This window comes from Dinoponera quadriceps, unplaced genomic scaffold (assembly GCF_001313825.1).
Source record: "Dinoponera quadriceps isolate SergipeBrazil2010 unplaced genomic scaffold, ASM131382v1 scaffold227, whole genome shotgun sequence".
NCBI lineage: Eukaryota > Metazoa > Arthropoda > Insecta > Hymenoptera > Formicidae > Dinoponera > Dinoponera quadriceps.
In genome coordinates, this window is record NW_014554456.1 from 141,283 (window position 1) to 165,371 (window position 24,089).

The 24,089-nt window shown below is 42.0% G+C and overlaps 1 protein-coding gene across 2 annotated transcripts in view; it reads left to right on the plus strand.

Moving 5' to 3' along the window:
- The window catches only part of LOC106750439, an 80,134-nt gene that overhangs the window by 41,409 nt on the left and 14,636 nt on the right, over positions 1 to 24,089 (plus strand). For both annotated transcript variants that reach the window (XM_014630792.1, XM_014630803.1), the window contains 2 exons: positions 6,664 to 6,736; positions 12,793 to 13,022. In XM_014630792.1, coding sequence (XP_014486278.1) covers positions 6,664 to 6,736; positions 12,793 to 13,022 — 303 coding nt within the window. The remainder of the gene's footprint in view (positions 1 to 6,663; positions 6,737 to 12,792; positions 13,023 to 24,089) is intronic.

Genomic DNA, 24,089 nt, shown 5'->3' on the forward strand with positions numbered 1-24,089 from the left:
AGCGGACGTACCACGTGAGTCCCCGGACTTTTTTTTTTTCTTCTCGCCGCCGTTCTCGCAGCTGTTCCGGGAGTCGCGTTCGTACGTTCGTTCGTTCGTTCACTCGTTCACCGGCTCGCTCGCGCGATGGAATGCTAACCGACGACGGTGTGCGCGATGTGTGCCCGGAAGTGCAGCTGATTCCCTATACCTGATTCCGCGGCGATCGCGCGCGCGCACGCGCGCGCGAAAGAAGCGTATTCTCGCGTATTATTCGCGTATTCGCCCGCGGGCTCGCAAAAAAAGAACCCGGTGCAGCAGCCGGATGTAATGTCGGGTGGAAACTTTCGCTCCGCCGCTGCCCGCTGCCGACCGGCAAAGCGGGGTCTGCAATGAGAATTTAAGGCGTGAGATTTCAGATGTCGACCAATCATAATTGGTTTTTCTTCTACGGTTCGACTGTGATTGGCCAATTTCTTAGGCTTCAAAGGCTTAGGGCTTGCACTGATGAGGACGAAGACTGATAAATTTTGGCGCGATGAGTGTTAGTAATGGTTAAATAGATTTTGTCTACGATAATTGTTACGGATGACATTTATTCAAGGTTATTATGGCATAAAGAAGAAACAATCTTGTAAATCGACGTGTTTAACGCCGATTTGCGCGTCACTCGTCAAACGCTTCTGCGTTTTATTTGAGCGATCGGAGTCTTTTCCGTCGAACGTGACAGCAAGGGAAATCGGGTATCGCGGATTTCACGGGTTTTCCTCGGCTCGACTCGCGGTGTGGAACTCAGTCAAATTGATTCAGTTATCACGAGTCGAGATTCGCCGGTCAGGCGAACCGCCAGATGCATTTTTATCGTTACGTAATGCCGTCGACCAGACGGGGAATAATAATCGCTTTAACGAGTCGCGGCGCCTCGTTACGCGCCGCAGACCTATCAATTTTCCAGACAATGAACGGAGAGAGAGCCCCTCTATACACACACTTCCCACTCTCGGTGGTTCTTTCTAAAGAGAGCCTTCGAGAACTCCTCCTCCTTCGTCCACCGCAAGACGACGACGAGAAGAGAAGCGCGCGCGTCATTACCGCCCTGGTAATCGTTCGGCGACGAGGGGGATGTTTCCTCTGGAAATTATCACCCCGTAAATTACATCATACGAACGTATCCCCCCGAAAATCTCTCGCGAGACTTGCTCCTTCGGAGGAAACGAAAAGAAAAAGAAAAATATATCAAAGGGCAGCTGCCTCAACGTAACGCGCGTTTTCGAAACTATCTACAGCTCTTTTTTTTGTTTGCAACGAGTTCGCGCGAGTACCTCCTGAATCCGTAGCGGATACAGTGAAAAGTTGTCGAAGGGATTCGCATGGCAGTAGCCACGAAGAGAGAAAGAAAGAGAGAGAGAGAGGGAGGTTGCATAAAATATATAGAAGGAGCGTGGGCCGTTTAACACTATTAAAGCACCGCGGCTCGCAATATATTCGTACGTGTATGTGTAATGTAATCTAAAAACTATCTAGATAAATCTAGAAAAACCATCTAGATAAAAATGGTTATCTAGATAAACCGCGTCACTTATCTTATCTTTTCTTTAAAGAAGTCAAAAGCAAAATCATCTACATCACATCTAAAATGAACTTTTCGGATTTTCATCTCACCTTCATCTGGATGAATCTAAAATCATCTAAGACAAACACTGGATAAGTTCGTTAAATGGAACGACGGCGATGTCTCGTTCATTTTCATCGTCCAAAGCATTTAGATTTCGTCTAATTAAAGTCCGTCTTCCAGCGAACGTGTGTGTGTGTGTGTGTACCCGGAGCTGCGTACGGCGTAGTCGGCGCGTAAACGCGCCTAGGTATGCACGGGTGATACACGCGTGCATATATGTGACTAACCCCGCTCGCGCGCGCGCAGGTCAATGCCTCGCGCTGAGAGTGCTGTCTCCGCGAGAGGCGGAGCGGGTACACTTACGCTGCGCGCGGCTACCTTTTCCAACCGCGCGTTCCATCCGAGCACGAGCGCGTTTCGATCGTTCCCGCGCGCACCGCACGCACGCAGATATGCGCGCATTCGTGCTGCGGCGCGCTTCCGCAAGGGAAGTCCACGCGTGCGACGTCGTCCTCGCGTCCGTCGCGATACCGGGTGCGTAACGCGTAAAAGCCGATAAATCCAGTGTTCACCGGTATCTAGATGGAATTATCTAGATAATCGTCTAGATGAACCGGGTCATCTTTATCTAGATGGGAGAGATGAAAAATGTTGTCATCTTCATCTTAGATTTAGAATAAAACGTAATCTTATCTAAAAATTATCTGGAATGATGTTACGATCCATATTCTGAACTCACTTCTCGATCAAATGAATGGAATAATATGGACTTACGCGTTAAGCCCATATTAGACGATGGATTGGAGACTAGATTTCAGTGAATCAACAAATTTCGATTTTGTCTCCTTATAAGGCGATGAAGAACCAAGCACGGTTAATACAGTATTATCATAAATAAATAAAGAAAATTTCTTAGATCGTCACATATGTTTAAGTCAAATCCAAACATTTCGATCATATTTGATCTTCTTCAATGGAATCACAATACGTAATACAAACGAAATAAATCGAAATACCTATATATAATGTCAACTCTTACGAAGCGAATCGATTTGTTAAAAATACCAATTATCATTAGCCGAATTAACTTGCTGAATTTACAAATTGCATTCGCTGTAAGAACAAATTAACAAACGTAAGGAGAACACTATCTTGTTCTAACGGCAAATTACCGCGACTTTTTGCACACAAACCATGATGAATTTCACGGAGAAAAGCGTCGAATTAATTCGCACGCCCGATACAACGAGATTTCCTTTCTGCGTACGGACGGAAGATTCAAGAATCGAGCCCGGGTTCTCTCTCGACGTGCGCCGAGATCTCGCCGAACTGGGAGGGTTTCCGCGTCCGAGATACCGGGGTAGGCGGACACACACTTTTCCACGCGCCGATTATGATATGGCGCGCCACCATCGTGAAATAATATTCTTTGTAAATCGAATTACGGTAACAGACCGTGGCTGGCCGGCGAGGTAGGCCGCGCGCGAGGTCACGTCGCGAGGAGCTCGTAAATGTTACAGGCGGGCGCGCGCGTTACCGATCCGGTCGGTTTACCATCGATACGCCGATCATCGTAAGACGATCGTGACCGCGGCAGGATCGTGACTGCCATTATTACCGCGGCTAACCTACAAAACTGAGCACCCGTGCTCACCGTGTCCTCCGCGGTGTTCGGTGAAATTAGGGACGGGCGATACAATAACGATACTATAATGCCAACGTATCGATACTCAAATATCGGAAACTTTGACGCCAAGGTATACTTCAAGTATCGGAACTTTGATGCCCAAGTATTGATGTTTCGTATCGAAGTTTTACCACTCGAAATTTTCGATACACGACCCTCAAATATCGAACACTTCGATACTTCCATGCTGGCCGCTCGTGGTGACGATTATTTTTTCGATTCGATTGTCTCCTGATGGTTCATCGAAAAGTTTCGACAATTAAGTATTAGTTATTAATTACGACTCCGGTTCCTTTCGAGATGCTATTTTGTAAAGCAGATAAGATAATGATCGGAGAAAGAGATAAGTTGAGAAGTGACTACCTAAAATCAGTTATTATTTTTATAATCCCTCGATTAATCAGCGATCGGCATTTACAAATATTCGATTTGGCGTGTCGAATTAGCGCCACGTCTCTTTTGGATTTGTTTCCGACGTTTCGCAAAGGTCTCGTTAACAGTTCACTTTTTCAGAATAAGATACGACTCGAGATTGCGAGCATTTATAGAGTAATTAAAAGTTATTATTACGCGCCTCTCATAATGTACAAAATAATAGAATTTATTTTACGGATAAAATTTTATGTAACACATTTTCTTTTTCAATTAGAAAATCAGTTTACCGTGATTATTTCAATATCATTAACAAATACATTCGCATTATTACATTCGTATAACGTGTACATAGGTATTTTTTGATCAGAGTTGCTTATAAAAAGTAACGCGTTATTTATAACTCCATTACCGTCAAAAGTAATTTTTTCGATAGTTTTCGCAACGCCGTTATTTTTCCACGGTAACTTTCTCAATGCTGCTTTTGATCCGATATTTTTATGCCATTCAAGTGTTGACATTGATGATATCGATACGAGACGTCGATACATCTCGTGTATCGATACATTCATTCACGACACGTATCTACAGGAGACGTTCGATAAATCTTGTCTACCGATATTTTTATCCGCGATACACGTCGATACGAGACGTTCGATGCATCCTGTATATCGATACTTTCATCCGCGATGCGTATCGATACTCGAGGGTAGAGTTGCATCGGGCATCTTTAAGTGGAATCATCGCGCTATGCGCTGTACCAGACCGTGAAATGCCAGCGATTGCGAGTGCGAGAGCGAGTTTAGCTTTTATCAGGACGCGGATAAGATTATCTGCGTACGCGGGACGAGAGAGAGGTGCGAAACGCAATAACACCGTGGCGCGATAGCAGAGCCGGGAGAGCCGCTCGGCGCTAATACAATCGCGATTACAACCGCGTGAGTGACTCCGTCCGCGCCAAGTCCGTTTTATCGCGCGCGAGAACCGCCGTGAACTTCGCGCGGCGAAGCCGTGTCCGTGCGAGGCGTCGTCATCGGTCAAAGGCTATTCGTTGCATTCGCGATACAGCTGGCCGATACACTATCGATAAAGAAGTACGGATTTCTCCCAGAGAAATAGGCTTCTCCCCTATCTCATCGAGATATCATCATCGATTACTCGAAATTCCCGTGTTATTTGCAAAATGGCAAAATAGAACTTTCCCGCTCAGTTCCACCCCGTTCTACCTGCACACCACGGGAACCAAGTGTTTAGTTTGGGACACCCTGTACAAAATTTAAAGTGAAAATATATTTCTCTTTTAAATAAATCACGAAATATCGAGTTATGTTAACTTGTTAAGAAAAACAGACGCGATCGTCTCGTACTAATTGGTCACACCGTCACTAATTATTAAGACGTTCACCTTACCAACGTGTTTTTTTTTTTTTTTTCAAAAACAGCACGACGCGTGCGCGCGTTTCCGCGGGAAAAGATCCGCCGGTCGAAGCACGCGCGCGGATCGGGACTCGAAACCAACCCGGCGTGCGGAACAATCGGGCGGGCCGGCAAAATGAAAATCTCCAGTTAGAAGCTGCTACGGTAACGTACTCGGAGCTGGTCGTCTCTCTGGACGAGCCATCGCCTTTCCGCGTCCTGCTGGAACGCACCGCGCGTGAGTGAGGTACCGTTTGAAACCACGAAGCGAATTCCGCGCGAATAGTTCCGCGCGACACGGACGATCGCCCGACGATTGCGCGACGATTCCGCGGGGGAATGAGGAGGGGGGGGGAGGGGACGAATAAGGGAATTTTTAACGGAACGATTTCTCCAATTAAGCACAACGGTTCGCGACCGACGATGACGAAGGTGCGTTTTAATTGGAAACAACGCGCATCGGCGTCCGTGCGCGTCGCTGCGTTCCGGGAGACTTGTATTTCCTCAGTATTGTAATAAAAGTTCCTTCGAAGCGACTTCGATTCGAATTTTCTTAGCACCAATCGAGCACTCACCTTCAGGCGCGAAAGCTGATTTCGCACTAATTTTCTCGGTGAAATCCTGATTTCAGTCGATCATTTGCGTGAAACAAAATCGAAATTTAGCGAAATGCGACGACTCATTTAAAGTTGACGTAAAACGTGTTATTATTGTTCGATAATAATTTCCTGCTCGATAATAATTAACTTAATGTTATAATAAACTGATGTACAATTAATTAAGTTAATTATAATATTAAGTTAATTGTTATCTTAATTTAGTTTTATTATTTAATTATTATCTTCATGAATTATTATCAATCACTTATTTAATCTTCCATCGGAGTTAGAATTTAATCTTTAGAATTTAATCTTTCGGTAGTTGAAAGAATTTCTATCTTATTCATACAATTATATTTCAATTTTGTTAATTTTTACCGTTGACTATATTTGGATACTCAAATTCCAATCCACGTCAGACTGTCGATCCGACTTGATTTTCACTCAATTTTACTCGAATGCAATTTGTGCGAGACAATTTGCGCAAACCTGATACTTGATTCTTTTGAATCTACCGATTTCTTCTCAGTGTTCAAAACTACACTTACATCTCACAAACATTTCTACGTTAATTATATTTTGGTGTTTAAATTCCCACGCCAGATTGCCGATCTGACTTGACTTTTATTCAATTTTACTCTAATGAAATTTACTTTAAAAATAATCAATCAGGATTGTGCCAGATAATTTGCACAATCCTGATTGATTATTTTTATGCGACTTATTTTTAACGTGCAATTACACATCCATGTCACCAGCCTGTCAATCAGTCGACTGCCGATTTTCGATGTCTAAAATCATATATAATCGCACCGTCCCGATTCGATTTCATTTCTATTCAATTCGATCGGCGTGGATCGTGCGAGGAAATTTACGTAACGCCGGCACCGTCCTCTTCGCTCGACTTTTCTTTTTTCTCGCGCACACACGAGCCAAGAGATTTCCGATTTCACCGCCTCCTAATAACCAGTTTCTCCGTTTCTGATTTTTTCCAGCGAGTCGGATATGGCGCCGAACGCGGAGGAAGAGCTGCTGGTCGTGAAGCCGTGGGGACCGCAGCCGGAAAAGGTAAAGTAGAAACGAACGTTAAGTAAATTACCGGTGTGCCGGCGAGGTGTAACGTTGTGTAGATGAGAGAAACGGGGAAGAAGACGATGTGTCGCGCGTGTCGGCCCCGCCAGGGCGTGTAAACGGCCGCGGAGAACTTTATGACGTAACTCAAGTCGCGCGTTAAACCGCCGTTCCACGGCACGTTCCGTCGGCGAGCGAGCGAGCTGGGATGTTTTCGATTAGCATATCTTCAGTGTTCGCCTCAGATGATTTTCAGATTCATCTAGATGAAGATCGGATGAAAATCCGAGAAATGCATCTTAGATTCAGATGATTTTGCTCTTGGCTTATCTAGATGAAAGATAAGTAGCGCCAATTATCTAAATCATTTTTTAGATTATATTGTTTTTACGAGGAATATCATTTTAGGTTACTTTCAGACGAGATAACATGTTTTTCTGACCTGTGATGAAGATGAATACATTTTGTTCGATCTAGAGAAGGATAAAGATGATCTTTTTTATTCGTCTGAATTATGTTGATAATCTTATCTGGATTATCTAGATCGTGTCGACAATCTTATCTAGATACCGGCTAAACACCGCATATCTTCCAACTTTGAGTCAATGTATAGAGGAGGTAGATTGAGCGGCGAAGAGGACGATGGTCTCCTTTTGCTCCTCTACGCTCGTGAGAACTCCATCACAGCGGCTCCTCGGTTGACATGCGACAAGAAATGGAACATTAAGAGAACGGCCGGCTGGTTGGCTGGCTGGCCTTTCGAGCCGAAGTAGCAAAGTCACTTTCCGCCTTGACCTTGTCGCTAACGGCACAAGCCGCGTACAACTTGATCGCGCACGTATACGGTAACACGCGCGAGTATTCCCGCGACACTTGGCAGTATCGAAGATACTTTCAATACCTTTGCAGATATACCTGTGATATCGGGGATATTCGTTCGCAATCGCCAATTCAGTAAGCGCGATTTGCGACACCATCAGCAAGAGGCAATCGCCATTTCTGAGAGGTCCTGCGTAGTATTAAGGGAGTGTCATACGTGAAAATTTCGCTGGCGAGATACTCACTTCTTTACGCAAAGTTCCCGGCGTATCGGCTGCGGAAAATTATATTATATTTATCTTCTAATATAACGTCGATTGGATATTTTTCATTGATATTCTTGTAGAAATTAGGCCTATTTTCGTGATTAAAGAGTGCTTTTTCTTAAATAAATACTATTGCTATTACATCCTTAATTAAATTTATAGGTCTAAAAAAGTACGAAGAATTTACAGAAAATTTTGGGAAACATATTTTTCTTAAATTTTCCGTTAGATTTTCCATCAGATGTGGCGGAAACAGAGTAGCGCGCTACCGTTTATCGCATTCACACTTGCATCGTTCCAACATTGACATTAGATCTACACGTACGAGAAATCAAAGCAAAAACGTGATTACGTCAGCGTTTATGTAACGCGGTATTTCAAAGGTTGCCCCTGCGTTATCGACATTTATCAAGTTCATCGTCGACTTTCAGCATCTTCTTTACGCGTGTCGCGACAATCCGTGCACGAGCGACGATCCGGAATTCATTACGCAGACGGTTTGATTAATCGCCTGTTGTGATAGCGATAATTCACAATTACTCACGGCCGATTTGATTAATCGAGGAGCGCGCCATTCATATCGCGTGTATTAATCCGATAAATCGACAGTACCTGCCTGATCGTGAACACACACACACACACACACACAGAGAATTTTCACTTTGACGTGCGCGTAAAAGTCGCGCGTGAATTTTACACTCGGTGTGTCGGCATCGAAATCGCTCGATCGCAGCGACGAACGAAAATGGAAATCACACGCGCGCTCGCGCGGCTACCACGTCTGTTTCATCGTTGCGGGAAAATCGGGGAAATAAAGAAGCGATTTCACTTAAATTGCGCGCGGAATACGTAAGATAAAAACAGGACTAAGATGCCTCTTATCGAAATCGTCGATTATCGGATTATCGAAAGTGCCGATACGAACGATGAGATGATTATATATCGTCGGAATGTCGTCTCGCTCGTCGGGATTTCACGACATTGTTGAGCGCCGGTTGATTAATCAGCTCTCCCGTGCGTGCGGGCTAATTAGTGAGCAAGCGATGCTACCGGCCGTAATTGTAATTGTCATCGAGTAACGCTTCTCTTACCGCCGGGGATGGAAGTGAAACAAAAGACCTGTTCCTCATAACTCGCTCCAACTTGCACCTGTCCGCACTTACAATGACGTAGATGCATATTTGACGCTTGGCGAGAAAGAGAAGGAAACCAAAGGATTCCCAGCGCAAACGCAGTAACATAAATCTTAAATATATAATCAATGTTTGCCGGTGTCCAGAGAAAGTTATCTAAATAATAACCCAGATGAATAAATAGATCATCTTCATATTTGTCTAGATGGAAGAACTACTTAAAAAAAGAAATGTAAAAATAATTTAAAAAATGTATTAAAATGTATTACGTTCATTGGAAAAACGGTTCTCCCGAACACAATTCTTTCATTTGTGCGATTATAGTTACGAATATACCAAATATTGTTTATCCCAATGCAGCTGTAAAGAATGCAGACCTAAAGATAGCATCTCTGAATCATCGGAGTCGCTCGACGTTTTCTTTTGCCCTTGACTTTTTTTTTTGTTTACACACACACCGCCTGCGGTCGCGGCCGATATTTCGTGAAATGCTGTGCGCGGTCGCATGTCATGATTATTATTGTGGTTTCGCCGACAATGCGATGGATCCGCGTGGAAGAAACGCGCAACCGCAGCCGAACTCGTCCAGCCACGTCGTATACGTAAATTTTCTGATTTCCTGTCCACTTTTCTTTCTCCCGCGGTTATCGTTAAACAACCTGGCCTTAAAAGCGCATGTCTCCTTTGTGTTTTCCTTTTTCACACATATAATTATAATTATATGTAATTTCCGCGCTAACGCCTGTGTATGAAACGGCCGTGCGAATGAGACCGGAATATGTATAAACAGTGTTTGCCTTAGATGATTTCAGATTTATCCAGATGAAGATGAGATGAAAATTCGAAAAATTCATCCTAAACAAGATGAAGACAATTTTGCTTTTGATTTATCTAAATGAAAGATCAGTAGCGCTACGTATCTAGATAATTTCTCAGATGATATTGTTTTCATCATAGATTTTATAAAAATTGATAAGAATTACGCAGATCGTAAAATTGCACAACAGTTAAGTAATTCATCAATGTAATCGCTCTAAATTCAAGGATCTAACGAAAAAGACCGATAATCATTGACTGTTCACTCACAGTCGACAGTTTGATATGGACTTAAAGCGGATTGGTCAATTGAAACAATTGGTCTGTTCCTTTTAGTTGTACTGCTGAACTGATGCGATAAGTTAGAATGAGACAAGTATATTCTGTCTCGCTCTAACTTATTACACCAGATCAACAGTGCAGCTAAAAAGAACAGACCAAAGGAGACAAAACCGAAATTTGTTGAATCGTTGAAATCTAACCTCCAGTCCCTAGTCTGATACTGGCTTAATGCATAGGTCCCTATTATTTCATTTATTTTATCGAAAAGTGAATTCAGAATATAATACTATAACATCATTTCAGATAATTTCTAGATGAGATAACATATTTTTTTATCTAAGAAGAAAATTAATATATTATATATTTCTTCCATTAACACAAAGATAAAGATGATTGAATTACTTATTTCGATTATCTATATAATTATCTAGAAGGTTGTTTAGATAATTTTATCTAGATACTGGCGAAAACTGTGAATAACATTCAGATAGCGCGAGATTCTTCCATTTGGTCTGCTTTAATTGACGATCGCTCTCGATATATACAGTCCCCGGCGATCGTTTATTGCTACCAGTATTCAAGGCGAACTCGACTAACCCGCTCCGGTTGTTTGATAAGCTTACGCTTACGTTGAAACAGAGAACGGCAGAAGGAAGGGTGTGGGAGGGCGAGGGAACCGTACGTGTGCTTACGGGAACGATTCTCAATGTAATTGATTCATTTGAATAATTCATACACACACTTCCGCATGTACGTCAATAGCGGAATACTTGATAATTTATACATTCTGCATAAACCGTAAGCATGAAAGTAAATCAATTTCACGTAATTTGTTCGCGTGGAGTACAACGGCCGGGGCCGTATTAACGAGGAAACACACAGGCCGATAAGAATCGCGAATTCGACGATGATGATGATGAAACATTGAAAATCAAGAAAGAGAGATGCGGCGCACTGTGCACGCGTTCTTGTTGTCCCGGTCGAAAAGTGCGTTCACTTGCGTAAGTTTCTGTAAGGTGATTCACTTTGATCTTAACAGGCAAATGGTGTGAAATTTTACGAGAAACGTACCAGATAAAAGTTGTACGGTGAAGAGAGGGACGTATAATAATGGTGACCTTGGTTTGACTTTGAGACATCTACTCAGAGTCGAAGACGAAAGTCAACCTAATTTTTGCCAAATGGAAATTTCGATTTCTCATTGTATTCTCAGGTTGAACGAATTTGATGACTTATCTTCGATTAGCGAAGATTTGTGGTATTCTGGGGAAAAGAAAATCATAAATAAAACTTGCCCACATATGATTATACCAGGGTGTCCCGGTTCTCGATTCCTGTAGTGTGCAAGTAAAACGGATGAAACTGAGCGGAAAAGTTCCTATGTGCTCCATTTTATAAATAGCACGCAAAATTTCGAGTTATCAATGATTGAAAATGGTTGTTTATAGAGGGTTTGATAAATAACTAAAAAATCTGCGTGTTATTTGCAAAATGACATTGAATGACAGTATATTTATTTTATTAATTTTTCTAATAAATGTTATTACGGTTTTAGTGACAATAACCTTACGTATTGCTACTATTATTTTTGTGGTTAAAATAAAAAAAAAGGATATTGTCCCCGAAAATAATATATTTTTCTCTCAGTGAAATAAAAAATATAAATTTTTTTCAAAACCGTAGCTTTTCACAAAACAATTATTTATCCTACTTGAAAAATAAATAAGGGATAAATAAGTAAATAACATTGAATAAAAGAATTTAAATTCAAGTAAATATGTTATTAATATACTCATTCGATAAATATGTTTTATTTTTTTAATATCTTTTCTCTCGATGCAACAAGCGTGTTTTCAATCATATAATATATGATATTCGTACAAATTAATGTTAAATAATACAAGTTTATATTAATACAAAGACAATATGATTATAATTAATATTAATACGAGTTAAAATACGAATTATTATTATGTTAATGCAAGTTAGTACACTGCGTCGTTACGTATAAACCTACTTATTTGTTGTTTATATAGGATGCGTGCCTGCTATCTTAATTATACAATCGTTCAGGTTCGTCTAAATCTACGTATCTATAAATTAACGCAAGTAAAGCGGCACGGACGACTGATTTTCATTATCGATCCGAGTTTCATTACGGTACACGTCCTCGCGCGAGCTTCGCCCTCCACTTCAGTACTTACGAACAGCAAGAAAGGCGATAATCACCATAATTCTATCGATTTACGATCGGAAGCGCCGTGAAATTAAACCGGAATTATCGTCCCATTTTCCGCCATGAATATTTTATTTACGCGAGCGCCAATAATTCCTGCCCTATTTGAGAACGCTTACACGGAAAAAAAATTCAGCATCAATTCAAGATTTATATATTCTAATTAACGCAATCATTGTTTCATGCATAAGCAAGAATATATTATCTTTCCACAAAAATTCGATATCCTTGAATTTGTAACAATATTATAATGTAAAAATCACGCTCATTTGGCTTAAATTTCGACATTCCCGATGCAGCAAGAAACAATGTTATTGATGCGAACGTATACCTTTATTTACTGAATTTTATTGACAGATGGTAAAACTGAAAAGATTAAGCTTGGCTGAGACATTAGAGTTACCGACAATTTTAGCTATAGCTAGCCACCAGATGGACGGAACTTTCCGATTTATTTAACATATATATCCTGTACGATATGTGAAATAATTCTGTTCGCAGGAACGCTTAAGACCGCCCACGTACAATGCAGAGGATTACGCGATCGCGCTGAGACGATGGGGAAGGCGGCCGTTAGGCACTGTCCAGGACTCTCAAGGTACCCTGCCGTCGACAACCAGTTCGAGTTCCGGTTACGCATCCGGAAGCGGCGAGATGACCTTGAGACAGTTCACGTCGGTCAGCGAGCTGTTAAATAAATTGCGCGCTGATCTCAGACTCGCCTTTCCGAGGTAAGTGCTCGTTGATTTATACCGTATCGTAATTGATTCGATCGCTGCTTTTCCCTAGAATTAACCGCAATCGCCGGAAATAGCGTAGATTTGTCGAAACTAAAGTTAAAGTAAATATGCTACGGTCTTCGCACGGTTAAGAGAATATTACGAAAGGGTGTTTTACGTAAAACTTTATCGTAAAGGGAATCTTTTCGCACGTGTAACGTATAAATTAAGGATCAGACTATTTTCCAAGAGTGAAAGTTGATTAATCGGACGTTAGCTTACAGTGGATATTTAACGAACGGGACATTTTTATGTGTAAAGTGAATGCATCGAGACATCTGCTTTACATAATGAATTTTTAATAGATCAACAAATTATACAAACAAATATACGCGACTTCTTTTAACTTAAAATGTCGTTTCATTTTGTTTCTTGCGATCACAGCAAAACAGCTTAACTTTACGACCGAGATGAAAGAAGAAGGCATATCGATGTAAATCTTCATTATTCGATGTAAATCTTTTTCCCTCGTCGTTTCTTCACATTGGGAAACGGATGATAGTCCGAGGGTGCTAAATCCGCCGAGTAGGGAGGATAGAAAAGGATTTTCTAGCGTAATTCGAACAATTTGGCTGTAAATATTCACAAAATGTCAGAAACAAATCTATGACAGACATGCCGCCAGCTCAGAATGTCAAGTATTTATAAATGCCTATTTATAAATCACCGAGATCGAGTAATTACAGAAATAATAATTGGTTTAGATAATCGCTCAACAACATATTTCATTCTTCGGTCATTATTTCACCTGCTTTAGAAAATAAAACCCTTCGGAGGGAACTGAAATCACAATTAATGGCTGATACTTAATTAAGCTAAAGCTTTTTAATGGACCATTAAGGAACAGTCAAGTCGAAAACAATAATCGTGCTCACGAACGATCAACATAGACGAATATCGAAGTTCGATTTTCAAAAGTCGCGTGTAGATACAGAGAAGTATCGTTACCATAAAGTATCGACAACAAAATTCTGATGTATCGAGATCAAAGTATCGATATATGAAATATCGATACTGTATCGCCTATCTCTGGTCCGCATTGTCGGCTGTGGAATGGAAATAATTACACGGAACACGTCACCGCGGTGACGCTCCACTGGAGTTGGGCGATACAGTATCTCGAGTTGAACGATATAATAGTATCGATACATAGAGAAACAGGATTTCCTCCCAGAAAAATAACGTTTTCCTCCATAAAGCGCGGGGGAGATCCCTGTATTTCTGACTGAAATCCTTATTTCCTTATGTATCGATACTGTACTACCCAACGCCAACAATATCGATACTGTCTGGCGCGTTCGGACGCGCGAAATGATTGAGAGAATCGCGCGTTATCGTTAGGAATTTTTCTCACGCTACCTGTCGATGCCGGCGCCGTTCAGAAGATCGATGATGTTTGTTTCGCACCGAGGCGCTCCAGGCATGTGTATCGATACATTCATATTGATTCGTAACTCGCTCAGCGACGACTGCCCAGTGAGATTCGACTCGACCTGATCGGGAAATACGACGCAAATCAATATTCCAAATAAATGAGCGACGGGGAAAGAGAATTAAGTTGGCAGAGATGAAGCGATGACCGATTCAATCGTAACAGAAAATAGCGAGGCGCAATTGGAGCGATCGTTAGCGCGTGCTCGCGCGAAAGACGACACGAGATATAAATCTTTCTCCCCCCCCAAAAAAAGAAGAAAAAAATTGATGAAATGTCGAACTCTGCGATCAGGCTCTACTTGGTTCTCGCTACGCGTCTCCCGTTCCGATTACACAATTTCTATTATACAACGGTCGCCTTTTTCGACAAAATCAGCCATTCCTTATGTTTTTCTGAGCGCTGAGTTGAAATCAGGAGAAGAATTTGCCTATCGCGTCAGGATTTGGAAATATCTCAAAGCGAGAAAACGCCGTTTTTCAAGATTTCCGAGTTGAAATAACAATGAAACGAAGCGAGATGCGTTGATTGCAAATCCGAAGTCGAAAATGGGAAATATTCGAATCTAATACGGCGGATCCTAACGAAAATGAAAGTGTGACATTCGGTAAAGTTATTTGTTTCTGTAAATAATAACAAATATAGAAAATATAAAAATATAAAAATATAGAAAAAATATAGAAATATAGAAAAATAAAAAATATTTTTCCTCTTCAAAAGAAATGCATAGTTTTCGGATTGGATTTTTCCATGTTAAATATGATCGCGTTGGTGAAATTCACGTGTCTCGTTTCATTTCATTGTTATCTCTACAGAGAAACCTCAAAAAATGGTGTTTGTCCCGTTTTCCGGTTAGAATATCTCAAAATCCTCGACGTGATAAATGGGCGGAAAATAGCATTTTTGCTCATATTCACGATTTATTTACGACGAAAGCAAATTTTCTTTCTTAATTTCGCAGACGGCATTGGAGAATACTATAAAAGACCGTTCAAATCAATTTTTGATACTGTCTGTACGATTTTTTGTTTACTCAGTTAAGGAGGTTTAAATTTATGAATCCATGAAGGAATGAAGGCTCTGTTCTGTAAGAAACTCTATTTGTTTCTTGTATATATTTTGGTGTACTGAAACTGAGTCTAAGGCCCAAATATATATATAAGAATCATCTGGTCTACTTCAAAGAACAGGATCTGTCTTTTATTTCGTGGTCCTGTGTAATATTTACTCGAACGCACTACATATTTCTCTGTGTATCCTAAAGTCTCCCCCGTCCTCTTCCTCGTCAGCGGCTAAATCGGTCGGCACCGCGAAATGTTTAAAACGAAAACAACGAAATCCATCCTCGACCTCGTACAACATCATAAATAATAACATCACGATACATCCTTTCGATTCGAAGCTACGGTGTTTCATAAACGCAATTCTCGCCGTTTTCTCGCTCCCGGCTCGAAAAATCGATGCTGGTCCCGCGCAGTTTCTCGCGATTATGAGCGATTTATATATGGCGAAGGTGATCGACCGCGTGTTCCGTTTGCGGAGAGCGAGAAAAAGACAGTGAGAGAACGAGGGAAGGAGGAGGAGGAAGAGGAGGAAGAGGGAAGTAGAGGAGCCCGTTAGTCCGGCAGATGATTAAAGGCTTAACGCGGAATTTTTGCGAACGGCTCGGTGTCGTTCGCCGGCGCATCGGTAAGCCTCATCTCGCGCTCTCCGGGAAGGACGAACAGTGATGGCTCTATCTTGAGCGTCATGTGGCGGACGAGTGTCCCAGATAAATGAGTTATAATACGCAACCACCTCTCGGATCCGTCTCGGCGGATAACCCGGTGAATAGCGGCTTCGGGATAATATCGAATGCCGATGTTACGGCTAACTGTATAATAGCGCACCGGCGCAAATCGAGCCAGCCGTGGGGCCGCCGAAACGGCTGAAACGACAGGTGTATCGTTCCGCCGAGGCCCTGTTAGTGTGCTTAATCGTATTTTCAGGGATTCACCGCGTGGATTCAGCGCAATATGTGCCTGCCGAGAGGAGGACAACCCGTCCTCTTTCTCTCTCTCTCTCTCTCTCTCCGTGACCGTTTCACGTGCGTAACGGTAGTTGGTGGTCGCTCGTGATGATCGTGAAAAAATCGAATTGTCGAAAGTAACACACAGTTGGGGAGCAGTTACGTTTGAATGGACGCGAAGGAGGAGCCGGGCGCGATAAGAGCGTGATGAAGAGGACGGTAGTTTCGTGTGCGTTTGAAAAACGTACAGCCGGGAAGTGGGAAGCGAGGAATAACAATTCGGAAGGGAACGAAACGGCGAGGGTTGTCCGTTGATTGTCGCTGAGTTGATCTCCGTCGATGGTAAGGCGGAAACTTAACCAATGATCGAATTCATCCTGAGAGTAACCACCGGGATTTCGATCACCGAAGTATCACAGGTCTCTGAAATCTGTATCGCGAAAAAAATGTGAAAAATAGAAAATCCTGCATTTCGCATTTTTTTTGGGGGGGGGCCTTTTTGTGAATTATTAATTTTATCGCCAATTTTTATTTATCGTCCTCGTAAGCTGCATCGCCAACCGTTGCGTCGGCAAAACTGGAGGTACGCGTTGAGATAAAAACCACCACGTATTCACGAGGGACATTTCGAGGCACGTATTTCGAATTCGAAGGTAACACGAGGCAGGCATCTCTAAATTTGGAACAATACACTATCGCGTAGTACTTCCAAATTTGAGGCAAATACCTCAAAATGTCCCTCGTAATCACGTCCCTAATTACAACGTTTTATTTCAACGTGTGCTTCCAACTTTGCCATTATGTATGGTTAGCAATATATACTTGAAATAACGAATTTTACCGGCTCTTCACGCGTTCAAATCTCTCGGTTCTCTTAATAAAGCACAGTAGTGTCACATCGCACGATGCACGTCGCGAGGCATTCAGTCTGTCAAACGCTAATGAAAAATATTCACCGTAATAATACCGTACACTGTAACAGTAAAATATTCACTGTGATAAATATAAACGCTCATATATATACTCAACTATATGCTCTGTCAATTATCGGCTGCTCTGATGGAAATAAAGACGACTTGCAAACGAATTCACGGTCGGCGAGCAGTCAGCGTGTGTCTTTCTCGCAGGAAGCTCGATGAAAATTCCACGACGAGCCACGGCGGAAGTTGCCGATCGAATTAGACGAGGCCGATAGCGTAGTATAGTATTAACGTCCAAGTTTCCACTTTCTCCCAATAAAGTCCAGTTTGTGGCGCGGACGAAAGAAAGTGGGAAAATAAAACGCATCGCCGCGCGATCGGAATCGGAATTTCATTCTCCCGTCGAGCCAACGGTTTCCACACGCCAGTTTCCACATTAGTCGCCTGGAATTTGTGCTCCACTTAATGAAACGAGTGTCAGCGATCTGACACGCGGCTGCCCGCAAAACCACAAATTTCTACTTTTATATATTGTATAGTATAGTACTAATACTATATACTATATAGTATAGTCTGTATACTATTAGCTGGTTGCTGGTTGAAACCCGCTATAGGTGTCTCTAGATGTTTTATACTTTAGTACGGACAGATGTCGCTTATGTCACGTTGAAAGGTGACTATGTGTCACTAACTTCCAACCAAAAGACGCCATATTTAGTTGAGACAAGTGCCTCGAACGAGCTCGTTAAAAATGGACCGTGACAAATTGTTCAAAAGTGACGATTGTGACCCTCAGCAAGCAGTTACCAGGTCAGTCGAAAAAATTTGGAGATTCCGAATTGCAAAGTTTGCCGGATGAAAACTTTTCTCAAACGCTTAAAGAATTGGCTGAACAGCTCAATGTTGATAAGTCAACAGTATCCCGACGTTTGCATGGCATAAGGGAGATACGGAAAGAAGAGAAATGGCTGCCACACGAGCTGAGCGAGAACTGGGGATGAAAAGTGGATCTATTTCGACAACCCTAAACGCAGAAAATCATGGATCGATCCTGGCCAAACATCCACATCTGCGGCAAAACGGAATATCCACTCTATAATACTCTATAGTATAGTATAGTATATTCTACAAGCCACTAGATCTCTCTTTTATATAATAAAATATCTTTTTATATATAATATATAAAGAAGTTTCCAAACTTTTATGATAAATGAAGTATATCTTTTCTTTTAAGTTAAGCGGACCTTTTGAAGGTAATTAATGAGTACACTCATTAATCAGTTGTTTTTCTTGTTTGTTTAAGATAGTTAGGAAGAAGTCAGCCTAAGTAGCAGAGTGATGCCGGAAGACATCATATTAACGTCAGTATAACGTCAACATGATGTCCTCTGACGTCATTTTGCTATATTTGAGAGGAGATCCCTTTCTACATAATAAAGAAGCAATATATTGGAATTTTTTTTAAGTTTTAAAAATTATATAAGATCTAAGATAGCATGTAAGGATATATAGGATATGTAAACGTACGATGTAGCAACGTAATAACGTAATGTAATTCGAAAGCTTTCATTTTATATTTTTCTCACAATTTTCTAAAGGTATTATGGGTCTGTCGATTTTGGGATTTCCAGAAGCGTCAATTCTCGGAGACATCTTAAAAAGTAGATATTTTAAAAAATTTATAGTCATTTCGAACCCGTCATATATTTGGCTAAAGAAGTGTTGCTGCTTTGCATCCACGCGTGTAAATTTTAATTTTGCATTTTCAACGTGATTTCAGAGCCTAAAAAAGCAAAATAGTACATGTCACGATTTTTTATGCTTTTTCTCTGTACATTATTAATCTGCATAATTCTTATTATACGTTTTTATAGTCTCTCACGGAAACGATATCATCTAAAAAATTATCTAGATAAATGGCGCTACTTATCTTTCATCTAGATAAATCAGAAGCCAAATCATCTTCGTTTCATCTAAGATGAGACGCGCGCGAAACAGGATAACTGTAAAGCCGGGCAGGACTCGCCCTCCGCCGATGAGAGCCCGGCGATGCTCGTTTATCGGAATTGCCGAGAAACGTTCCCCTTTCGCAGCCACAGCGATAAAATCCGCATATACGCGTGCGATATCGCAACGCATTACGACGCATTTCCCTCGCGTGCGCGGTGGCGGAACGCGCAGAAATGCGGAGGGAGGAGGAGGAGAAGAAGGGAATGCGAGACAAGAAGCGAAAGAGAAATGTAGGCAGCGATACCGCGAGAGCGTTAACGAAGGCCGTTCTTGCGCGCGTGCAGGAGATGCAACCCTCTAATTAGAGAGCTCCTTCGAGAGGGATCGTCTTAATTAATTAATAAGGAAACGAACACACAAAAGAAAAGACTGGTAGCAGCAAAACGTAATGTAACGCGAACAAAGGGACGGGGAATCTTCCGAAGTGCCCTTTTCGCTTTTTTCGCTCGTCTCTTTCGCACGCCTTTCCTTGCAGTGTTCGCCTTAGATGACTTCAGATTCATCTAGATGAAGATGAGATGAAGATCTGAAAAATTCATCTTAGACGAGATAAGGATGATGTAGCTTCTATCTAGATGAAAGATAAGTAGCGCTAATTGTATAGATAATTTTTTATATAATATTGTTTTCATAAGAGACTTTATAAAAATGTATAATAAGAATTATGCAGATTGTAAAATTACACAAAAGTTAAGTAATTCGTCAACGTAATCGCTCTAAATTTAAGGATCTAACAAAAAAGACAAATAATCATTCTGCTCACTCACAGTTGATAGTTTGACACGGGCTTAAAGTGGATCGATCAATTGAAACAAATGGTCTGTTCTTTTTAGTTGCACTGCTGAACTGGCGCAGCTAAAAAGGACAGACCAAAGGAGACAAAATAGAAATTTGTTGATTCGTTGAAATCTAATCTCCAATCCCTAGTCTGATACGGGCTTAACGCATAGGTCCATATTATTTCATTCATTTGATCGAAAAGTGAGTTCAGAATGTGGACCGCAACATCATTTCAGATAATTTTTAGATGAGATAACATGTTTTTTTTATCCAAGATGACGATATTTTGCATCTCTTCCGTCTTGATAAAGATAATTTTATTAATTAGATAATACCGTCTAGATGACATTATCTAGATTATACCATCTGTAGATATTGTTTAGATAATTTTATCTAAATATCGGTAAACACTGGACTCGCAGGAGAAGCTCTCTCGCGGCGCCTCGGCCACCGAACCCACCACGTGTAATACACTCGTAGCCCACAGTGCTTCCGCTCGGCGCGTAATAGCGAATGCATAACTGCTTCCTATACCGCACAACGGGTGAAAAACGGGGAAGCCTTCGCTTTTCGCGCGCGCGATCAGATGGGTACCGCTGCGCCTTTTTGCGCCTTTTTGCGCGAGCGAGCGCGTTGCCGTCGATCGCACACCACGTCCGATGTCCATTGTCCGCATCCCCGCGTCGTCCCCGTTCGTTTCTTCAAGCTCGTCCGCTCCCTCGGCGAAGTTGTGCATCAACGGGTTCCGCCAGCATAATCTCGCGTCCCGTTTCTTCGTTGTCTCGGAGTATTACGGCCGCCGTCAGATACGCGTCTGCGTACAAGCTGTTCGTTAGCCGTTTAATTGCGACTCTCCATCGACCCTCTCTCAGCCTCGCTTGCCGATGTGATGACGGTTCCGATACAGTGTGTGTGTGTGTGTGTGTATGTATAATGTATATATAAGCTTTTTCTTTTCGAACCTTCGCAGAGAGAATACGATATATCGTGTTAATATAATAACTTAATTATTAACGTGTTTTCTATTCGCACGCTTGTTGTCCGTTTGACATTTTGATTCTACAAAGGAGATAATTGTGGGATCTTGTTGTAAAATACACGTTACTTGGCAGATGAAATGAATCGTGATGCAACAATATAGATTACTCACGTAACCTGGATGACAAATTATATTATAACGTTAATATTGTAACAGTTATATGATTAATATTACGACAAGTCACGTAAAATCGGTTGATCATGGAATGTGTTGACGTATCAGTTATTTCACGAAATTTATAGTTTTAAAACTCGAAAAAATCGTCTCCCAATCCCCAGCGGACTTTGTTTATTTCTTATCTTCTTTATGAAAAAGAAAAAAAATAGTCAATGTAGCAGGTTTTAACCGAACACGCATGAATTTTTTTTTTTTACGAACTTTTCTATCCTTGGAATCAGAAACCGAAAAAATGTCGCGGAATTAGCGGAATGATAATTTTGCGATAAGGCGGCTCTTATTCTGCTGTATTTTGTGATAAAGCAAAATTGCAGATTGTGCTTGAAAAAAGTGCATAGTATTAGAAGGGCTTAACGAAGAGAAAGAATTATAATATAAAACGGTACACGGGGAGACGTTCATGTCACGATAAGGCACATTAGTAGAAGAGCTAATACGTGTACGTGTCCATCGCATCCATTATATACATACATTACCATATACAGGGTGTCCCAAACTAATGTCAGTTCCCGTGATGTGCAATTAAAACGGGTGGAACTAAGCAGAAAAGTATCCTATACCATTTTGCAAATAACGCGCAAAATTTCGAGTGATCAATGATTGAAAATAGTCGTTTATAGAGGCTTCTCTAATTAATCACTCAAAAAGTTGGCGTGTTAATCGCAAAATGGTGAAGAACTTTTTGTCTTCAGAGCAGTTATATACAGAGTGTTATGTACAGTTGTCATACACTTATAGACTGTTCGGAACAAGAAAGTCCCTCACTTTACGGATAGCACCGCAAATCGTTGAGTTATTAATTAAAGAAGCCTCTAGAGGTGGCGATTTTTAATCATTGATTGCTCGAAAATTTGTGTTATTTGCAAAACGGTGTAGTTTACTTTTCCGCCCAGCTCCACTCCGTTTTACATATCACGGGAGCTGAGATCAGTTAGGGAACACACTGTACATACGTGTATACCGTAAATATTGATTTATCCATTACGATCGAGTCAACGTTACCGTTATCACGGATGTGTTTTATGCTTTATCAATATTCATGCGCCATATGCTGTCCAGCGATCCGTATATATCGCTTCTTCTGCTCTCGCGCTGCTCCCTCGACTCGCACGCACTCTTATTCTTTCGGTCTGTCTGAACGGTCTGTCTGTCCGTACGGTCGTCCGGCTTCATCGAGAGCTCATTGCCGACGATATCAATCTATCTCATTTCAAGTCCGCCTTCGCTAAACGCAACGCTCGTTACGAGACTGCCGGTTCTCTTCGCGATGCAACGTGAGAGGATAAGACAGCGGGGTTCTTCATCTGGAAGATCGATCAACGGCGAAACCATCAGGCCGACCTTCGATCGACGGACACTCGACGCGGTCGCGCACGGAGAGAAGACATTTTTCTAGAACAGCAAGTGTTTCGTCATAGTGACGGCGGAAAGAAATTTGTTTTGGGCGGGAAAAAATTTGTCCGGACAGCAGGAAGATTTGTCGAGAGTATTAATCGCTATTTCATGGATGTTGTGGACAATTAATAATCTTAACTAATCCTTCTGCTGTCGTTTAAACACATTTTTTACCGTCTAAATAAATTTCTTCTCGCTCTCACTGTATCGACAAACATTTTACATTCACTGTTCCAGCAAAATTTGTTTCCTCCGTGTGGTTTCGATTCTCTCTCTCTCTCTCTCTCTCTCTCTCAATGGACAAGATTCTCATACGGAGAGCAATAATTCGCGGTGAAACCATCGTCGAAGCATCGACAAAATTTAGTCGGCAGGAAAAAATGTGCAAATTATTCGCAATTAGAACGGAAACAGTTTTCTCACCGCGACGGGGAAAAATGTCGCCGAGTGAATCGGTCCTCGGGATAAATTTTCCTCCCCGTCGGGATTCGCTTGCTGGAGAAAATTCGTGTTTCCCGATGTTCACTGATTTCCTCTTATAGTGAAATAATTCGCAAATTCCGCAAAATGCATCCGGCGAATGGTAATTAGCCGCATCCACGGTGGTTAAAGGTCGCAACACTCCCATCTTCGCGCACGCTCGCCCAGTTGTCGTGGCGTACGAGAAAGAAAAGGCGAGACAGAAAAGGAGAGAGAGAGAGAGAGAGAGAGACACGCGCGAGAAGGACACACGCGTTTCGTCACGACGGCTCGCGCGGTTGCATTTCGTCGGCATCCTGCATCCCCCCCCCGGTCTCCCCCCTCCCCCCTTTTTACTGTCACTCTCGTCGTCGAGCCGCCTCCTCCTCTTCTCCCGTTTTCTCTTCGCCTTCCAAATGCGGTCGGGTCGGGGACGTTTTCATTTTTTTTTTACGACACCGCCGTGGGGCCTCAACAAAGGCGGTGGGTACGTCGTATTTCGTGCGCGTATCGCGATACCTGGGCGCATTATGCGCATAATAACGCGCCGGTAACATAATGCCACCCATTGTTGGAGAGGAAGAGAAGAAACGCCGTCTCCCCTCATCCCCACCCCGCCCTCCTCTCACTCCTCCTGGAACTCTCGTCGGGTGTTCCCCGCGCCCGCCTTTCCTTTCTTCGTCGCTGAAACGCGCGAGGGAGAAACCGTAGTCGATCGAGCCGTGCGTTGTACGCACGAGCGTGTAAGAAAAGCGTTTAATACTCATTTGCATGTCGCCTCCTCCCCCCCCCCCTCCCC